Source organism: Olea europaea, unplaced genomic scaffold (assembly GCF_002742605.1).
Source record: "Olea europaea var. sylvestris unplaced genomic scaffold, O_europaea_v1 scaffold1727, whole genome shotgun sequence".
NCBI classification, from domain to species: domain Eukaryota; kingdom Viridiplantae; phylum Streptophyta; class Magnoliopsida; order Lamiales; family Oleaceae; genus Olea; species Olea europaea.
In genome coordinates this window covers 44,376-52,575 of record NW_019234972.1, presented here as the reverse complement: position 1 = coordinate 52,575, position 8,200 = coordinate 44,376, and the positions used below count along the sequence as shown (strand labels likewise).

The following is an 8,200-nucleotide window of genomic DNA, read 5'->3' as shown; positions in this document are numbered from 1 at the left end:
ATGATCCGTAACATTGTAATAGCGATCATGTTGGTACCAGAGCAATCTACGGTCTTCATTTCAAATCTCACAAAAACTTGTTTATTTGAATTTTGCATATCGCGACTTTGATTAAATAGTGATTCTGATGCACACTTGAGGGTTGTATCAATATAATACTAATTAATTAATGAAAAAAGCCCCCCTGACCCAAAAATGAACGACAGAGGCTTTGACAGCCTCTTACAAGCAACGGGCCCCACATGAATAAACAATTCCAACAAAAATGTAACCCCCACCCCTATTGTGAGTGTTGGTCAGAGCTTTTGTCAGTTTTTTTGGTCAATGTAGTGTGGTTGTTAATTAATTTGTTTCTTCTCTAGTCTCTAGCAAATCCCAAGAAGAGTAATTATACCAAGGAGAACTTATGCAGCAGAAACAATCGACATTTCTCCTAAGTACAAGTTTATTACACAATAATGGACATGAATAAACATTAATGAACAAGCTTCTATTTCTTTCGTAATAGTGTTAGAATATCCAATCCTCGCAAACATATGGAACCAGCCTCGTTTGGTCCCCATTAATTTTCATTTCATTACATTCCATTTTTCTCTTTTCTATTTTCAACCACACAATCTTCTATAAAATAATATTGCGCGTAAACCGAAAAAATTTCCTTCTTTTTCAACCACTTATTTTTCAAAAAAAAAAACACTATTCCAACCATTTTCATTTCCATAAAATGGGGGCCAAACGGGGATAGCCATTCACTTCATGCAAATATTTGTCTCCATATGGAGTTAACTGTACTGCCCTCTCCCAAAAGCTACAAACTGAAAACAGATCATTCATTGTAAAACTTTCTTATTCGAGAAATTGATAAGTTAATGATTCGTATACTTCCGAATCAGTCACGTCATAATAATCAAACAACCAAAGGGGATTCTGAAATCAGAAGCCTTCGAAATTCATATACATATAAGGGACATGAAATTGTAACAACTTACTCACAAAAACAATTGTAATTTCTCACAAATGAAGCAGATCTGATATCTGGTTCCATCCCGCAAACCATGGCCTCTTATCAGATGGAAGCACAAAGTTAAGCTCAAACATTTCTTTCGATATATTTCCACCTTGACTTAATCCAACAAGCTTTGCAACTATTTCAGCACTCTCTTGTATATGCTTTTCGTCATGAGGATTGGTCCACAGTTTATTTATGAACTGCATCTTCCTTTGTTTTCCTTCCAATGGAACTTCCCATTTTAGGTATAGTTCATCTCTTTCCTCCACTGTCAAACGATTTGTCAATCTCTTTGCAAGAAACTCTCTTTCCCTCTTCAATGCTTTAAGACTGATAACATATCAAACTACTCGTTAAAATAGATTGTTCAGCATTTATGATCAAGAACGGAAAAAAAAAAAAAAAATCATTTTTGTTAAAGGAAGAAGAAAGGACCTTGAAGATAATGAGATTGTGGGCTCATTTTCCACACGAGCTGGACTTGCATCTCCAACCTCCTCCAGGTGCTGCTGCAGCCATGCTAAGCGCCTCAGCTCGACTTCCATGTATATCTGGTCAGAAGGGTCCCCCTTGAATAGCAGATAAAACTGTGTTCTGTGAATGATGGAGACATAGCAAACATCCCATAACTCAATGATTTGCTGCCTTTGCTCCCTGAAAGTTACATGCCATGAAGCCGGGGACTCTTGTATATCGACCATGTTCTCATCATTCTCCAAATTGTATCCAGCTGCTTCATTTGCTTCAAGCTCAAGCACCTGGGAATAACATGGGAAAGATTCGATATACGATAAACTACGTAGGACACAAAATGGTTTTCCATGAACAGATAAAATCATCTTTGATACAGTTTGAGGAGATCTCTTAGCTTACCTGACAAACAAGAAGCTGTTTCTGGTATTGCAATTTGGCAACGCGTTCTTTAAGTTCAGTGACGTACGCTTTTATGCTTCTAACATTCTCTTCTGCTGCATTTTGAAACATCTTCTGCATTTTCCTCATGTTGACTGAACTTGAACGCCGATATGGAGTATTTTCCTTTGATGAGACGTCTCCACCTTCACTCTTTGTAGGAGTCTCTTTCTCAGAGACTGGCTGAGTTTCACCAGACACAGCATCGTCAAATTCTGGAGCTCTATTTTCAATCTCAGAATCCATTACTTGCCGAGAAACTGACAGAGGTGAACAAGGAGATTTCAAGAAATTTTGCTTGTTGAGGCTATTACTCGAAGCTAATGGAAGCGACTTCTTCTTTTTTGATGGATTCTTGGCCTTTGGCATTGCATCAGCATTAGATTGTTGATCGTTGTTTACTGGAAGAGACATTACTAATTTATCTATTGACCTCTGAACATTTTCTAGCTTCTCTTCAAGATCAGCAATGGTACTTCCCTGAGAGTGAAGCCTGCTTATCTCTTCCTTCAGGTTTGCACTAACACTCTTGTTAACAGAGACAACATTTTCAGCTTCAACTTCTTTTGGGACAGGCCGAATAGCCCGCATTTCTCCTATCTCTGCTTGCAGCTTAGCAAAAGTCACTTCTGCGTCTTGGTTACCTTGTCTATGATAGGCTACCTCCTTCTGCAGTACCTCGAGGGCTCGATGGGCTTCTTCACCTAGCTGTTCCTGAAGATGTTCAAGTTTCCGAATTTCATGCATTAGTGTGAAAGGTGCGGTTGATGATTGCCTCAGTGTCTGCCTTCCCACTGTATTTCTTGTTCTGTCACAGAAACCTAGCTCTCTTCCTTCAAGTTTTGGTAATAAAGTCGTAGAAAAAGAGAGCTTCTTTGCAACCGGACGAAGTGACTCTGATTTTAACCCCTGAATAAGGCAAGAGTTCAACAGATTAATTTTTATTACTAAGACAGATATGCTGTTCATTTCTAAACTCAGATTGGTATTTTTTTTATCAACTCCATTTGAGAGAGAGAGAGACCTGATCCTCCTGAAGTTTTTGTCTTAACTCATCCGCCTGAGATTGTGCAAGATCCCTTTGACGCCTCAGTTCCTCAATTTCCATCTCCATCTAACCAAACCAATTGAAAGTCAGATAAGTAGCTTAATGAAAATCATCCATTAAACAAACAAACAACTATGTTACAATTACACCGCTGGCTAACCTGCCGAATTTTGGAATCTTTCTCATTAGATGGATCTGGTGTGCGTAATTCTGCTTCAAGCCTTGCTACTTCTTTCTGCAAATGCTTGACAAGCTGTTTGTCTGAAATTACCTGATGGAAACATTCAAATGAGACAATGAAGTCCAAAGTAACTGTGTTAATAAAAAGATGGAAATATCATTCCTCCTATGGGCAACACCTCTGTACACAAACACTACACTTAAAATTACCATATTCACTCGAGCATTATTGGTCACTTCCTTTGCTCGGCTAGCGAAGTACAGAGTGTTACGAGATTGTTCAACATGACTTGATGCTGGACTCAATGTGCATATGATGGCAGTTCGTGCATTTCCTCCCAGTGAATGCTGCAATATGCGTGTGAGCTTTGAGTCTCGGTAGGGTACATGGCCACTTCGTTTTCCCACACTGAGAACAAACAATCATGAAAATAAGCAATTAACTAGTGCAACTACGGATGTACATGATTTTTCATATATAATAATTTCTGAATGTTTTTAAGGGAGAAAAAATCTGCGGCTTGAGAACCCATTCACATCCTTACAATGTTTCAAAAGTAGATTGACAGAATATCTCCTATGACTGTTAATTATGATTAATCTCTGATCTCTAATCACAGTTCATAATTGGCTTCTGTTTTAAAATCTTAAAGAAAGATATGCATTCCAGTCTGTTCAACGTACACAACTCATTAATATTCACTCTTCACCTTTACCAAATTAGAAAAGGTAAGCTATTATATTAAGTCCAGTCACTCTGTGAGAAAGAAGAACGAAAAGACTTCGCACTTTCCTTGCTCATGCAGCTATTTTGTGAAGTGTTCATAACCTGTACTCGTCCTCATGTTCCTCAACATCAATATGATGTAGATGAAAAACAAGCGACTAGAAGAATGTGGAACGTGAAAGTGGCTGTTTAGCTAAGCTTTAGAAAAGGTCAAAGATACTTTTTGGTTTCCTAAACTCTTAGTATCAAAATAAATAACTTTTATTTAACCAATAAAACAAATATTCATTCATAAGTAAACTTTTTAAGCTTAGCCAAACATATACTCGTGTCTAAGTGAATGCAAATACTGACCTGAGCTTCCTAATTACTGTTGTAAGAGTCATCAAGCTAAGATTGATGTGGCAGCCTTCCCTAAGCCGGGCCCCATCTGCATTTGTCTGTGACGCCCTTTCACTCCCAGCTAAATCTACGAAGTTCTGCAAAACATAAACAGGACAAGTTTAAGAATAAGGAAATTGCTCCTATTGCTAAACTCAAAAGTAAATAAAACAGGAGTTTTTTGTTTTTACCAAGCTTGCACCATAAGATCTCACGGTGTCCGAGTTTTCTCGAAGTGTACTTTCTATTGTCTGCATTGATAGCAAAATAATTCTAACTAGTGAATAAATAATGTATCTTGAGGATGCCTTCATGTGAATCCATTAAAAATATTTCAAAGATACGAACCAATCTTATTATCTGGTGTGATCGAGAGCTAGTGTCATTAAGAGCAGTCTCGCCTACTTGTCTTTGACCTTTATATACAAAGTATCAAATAAGTTAGCTACTGTCAATTCCGTAAACCAATTCATGCCAAAGACTTTACTTACTATCACATATATTTATTAAGCGTCTTAAGTGTTGATCATCATTTGCATCCTCTTCCACCAATTTTTCCACCACAGTTCCTTTCTGCAATGAAGGAGTTAAAATTAAAGTCAGTAAGGTTAAGAAGGCAAATTCTACTCAACTCTAATATATATGGCTTTTAGCCAAGATTTTGACACCTCTGGATCATCTAACAACTTGAGATTGCGGCCAGATTCCGAATTCAGTAAGTCCCTAACATTCTCATTGTATATTTCCAGGCCAGATATTTTTATTCTGAAATCTCGTTCGGGAGTCTGCAATATAGTTAAATTTACATGAGAATAGATCAACATCAGAATATTAGCCAAAAAAATTAAGTTAGAACAATAATTCTCCATTGCAACTATATTTATACTCAGTTTTTATTTTTTAATTTCCTGCCAAATTGAATAATGAAAATAAAAAGGATATAAATATCAGGAGAACGTGTATATATACCACCATTTAGATTTAAAGAAAAGGATACTCACATTAAGGACATAGTTAAAAATGTTTTCTATATAATGATATATTTTGCTAAAATCTTGTTATTATCTCTAGAAAACACAAATTATCTTGCCTTGAAAAACTATTTATAAGAGTGAAATTAAATATTTTTATATTCACCTAATGACTGAAATCCTCTATTTTTATCTCCAGTTGTACATTTAAGGAAATGGGATGACAATTGACCTTTACATAAAAGAGTCAACCAGGTTCTAAAAGCTTACATTCATTATGTGTGTGTATATATCATTAACAGCTTTCTCTGTAATTCCTCTCATCGTGTAAGTTTTTCCACTGCTAGTTTGGCCGTATGCAAATATGGTTGCTGCGAACAAAAAAATTAAAAAGATCAGTAACCAGTTTCAATCATTATCAGGAATTTAGGATAACAATTACCATTGATTCCCATGAGAGCAGATAAAGCTACATTCTTTACTCCATCCTGGTATACTGTTTCGGTTATACAGTCGGGATCAAAGACTTTATCTGAAAAGAACATATACATTGCCAACTAAATTTCTCTGGTATCTAAATTATATTACATATAGATTGTTCAGAAGCATCGATTAGTTACCAAATGTGAATGAGCTCGGTTGAGCTACACGCTCACGTAGGGAAGGTTTATATACAATTGTGTGATCGTCAATGCATTCCCACGCGACATGGTCTTTGGCAGATTGTTCCCTTTTGTTCAATGGCCTTAATCGTACAGTCACCATGATTTTCTCTTCCCTTGGTCTGTTCCCACCTGGAGTGACTATAGGTGTCTTGTCTATATTTGATCCAGGCGTGCCGGGTGTTTTAACCGTCATCTTATCAGGATAAAATTATCACTTCCTTGCTTAATAAAATGCTTCAATGGAACAAAACAGACAGTTCGAATTCTCTCGAAGAAGCTAGAATAATTTAACTGAAAGTAGATGATACTTCTGTTACTTCGATTGTGGCTACCCTTGATCCGCTGATAAATCTGTATAAACAAGTTAGAAGTAATGATATCATAATCTCAAGATAAAACAGAATCAGATTCATAACACATTACAAAGTAAACAGAAGAATAAATTAAACAGAATTTTTGTCTGCGCAAAAAGTAATTTGGTCATTCGCAAGTCAAATCAAAGGGGCTCAATACAAAGACTGTATTTTAAGCGCAATATTTCAATTTTCTTCCAATTTTCTTCCTGATTCACTATAAATGATTCCGATTCAGTATCATTTCCCATATATTAACTGTGGATTATTAAACTCCCTGATCTGCTTCACTAAAATCGTTACATATCTTCACAAACGAAAACCCTAAAATCTAATCATCTCAGCAAAATTTACACTCACTCAACGCGGAATAGAACATCCATTTCCTGATTTAAAAATAACATCGAGAGTATTTAACAAACTGCATATCGAATTTTACTTGCAAATCATACATCTTTACAAAGTAACGGAAAATCGACGGCCAGGCCAAGGTACAACCCCTTTAAGCGTGTTAACAAACATATATATCGTACATCGTGCATCAGCTGTAGCACCTTTCCCTTATCATAAAAAGGAAGCTTTGAACAAGTAGGAGTAGATTTAAACAACCACCTGAATAAAAAACCACCAGAAAATTTGACAAAAATAATCTTAAGATAATTCGAGCAATTTACCTGAAAATTGAGATAGAGCAGAGTTTCAATCAGATCTAAACAAATCCAAACCAGAGAGAGAAAATGAAGGAGAAACGGAAATGGAAATGGAAATGGAAAGAAGAAAGTACACACTATTGTTTGTGTCTATTTGACGTTTCGGATTTTCAATTTTGAGCCTGCAACGGCTAGTTTAGTTGTCTCGTAGATTTAAATTTCGTCACGACTAAATTAATAAATTTGTGGGGCAGCGAGTGCGCGTTACTTGCTTGAGACAATTGTCTTATACTACTCCGTTTGGAATTCAACCCCGTTTGATAGCAATTTTTCACCCTCAAAAATCAATATTTTAATCTTTATTTCAATATTTCAGTCTTTATTTTTTACTTCTTCACTTACAAGTGGGAATCACTTCTCTCTTAAACGGTCAAAAAATCAATTCTCATAATCACTACCGAACAAACCTTCATTAATTTTCATAAAATAATATTACACGTAAATAGAAATTTTTCCTTTTTTTCATCCACTCATTTTAATAAAAAAAAACACTATTTCACCAATTTTCATTTCAAAAAATGGGGGCCAAACGGGGGCTTAATGTTGGTAAGTTTATGTTAGTAAGCTCGACACGATTGTATAAAATTAAGCCCCCATTTGGTGGTCATTTTTTTTTGAAAAAAAAAAAATATTGTTTCGAATAGTGAATTTTTGAAAGATCTGTGATTAAAAAAGTAGGAAAAAAAGTTTTAGTTCACATGTAGAAAATTTTATTATATGAATGTGTGGTTGAAAATGAATAAGTAGAAAATAGAATTTTGAAAGAATGTGAGACAAACATGAGATAAATATATGAGGTTCCTCACCTTTAATTCTTGACAGTTTCATCTCTATTGTTTTGTTCTAGTTGCAGTCGAGGTCGTTGTATATAAAATCTGTTCAATTTTGAAACTAGCATGTGAGTTCTCTCGTCTTATATTTTAGGTGTAAAGGATAAAAATTAAGCCCAAGTTTATTTTCTTTTTTTCAAAGCTCATTTTTTTTCATATTAATTTTCAATCACACATTCACATAATAAAGTATTTTATACGTAAATTCAAAATTTTTCTTAACTTTTTAATCACGCATTCTATGAAGTGCTTCAAAAGAGGACGAGACTTCCTAGACTTAGAAGAGAGAGAAATCTTAAAACAATGAAAAAAATGATAAAAATAACAAGAAATTGATTAATATAAGAGCATGTTTGGGAGTGATTTTAAGAATTGATTTTTTGACCGTTAGGAGAAAAGTGGGGTCCACCTGCG

The 8,200-nt window shown here is 35.3% G+C and overlaps 1 protein-coding gene across 2 annotated transcripts; it reads right to left on the bottom strand.

Annotated features, from left to right (window-relative positions):
- Positions 1-829: 829 nt before the first annotated feature.
- LOC111377815 (kinesin-like protein NACK1) lies at positions 830-7,064 on the bottom strand. Of its 2 annotated transcripts, none has more exons than XM_023000941.1 (15): positions 6,921-7,064; positions 5,849-6,244; positions 5,671-5,760; positions 5,499-5,599; positions 4,926-5,042; positions 4,749-4,830; positions 4,606-4,673; positions 4,449-4,508; positions 4,231-4,355; positions 3,360-3,558; positions 3,130-3,240; positions 2,946-3,035; positions 1,883-2,830; positions 1,445-1,767; positions 830-1,339 (listed from the first exon to the last, which is right to left on the bottom strand). In XM_023000941.1, the coding sequence occupies exons 2-15, from the start codon at positions 6,084-6,086 to the stop codon at positions 1,012-1,014; spliced, it is 2,880 nt and encodes a 959-aa protein (XP_022856709.1). In that variant the 5' UTR covers positions 6,087-6,244; positions 6,921-7,064; the 3' UTR covers positions 830-1,011. The 2 variants fall into 2 exon arrangements, with proteins under 2 accessions (XP_022856709.1, XP_022856710.1); XM_023000942.1 differs by lacking the exon at positions 6,921-7,064 and adding an exon at positions 6,699-6,789.
- Positions 7,065-8,200: the final 1,136 nt, after the last annotated feature.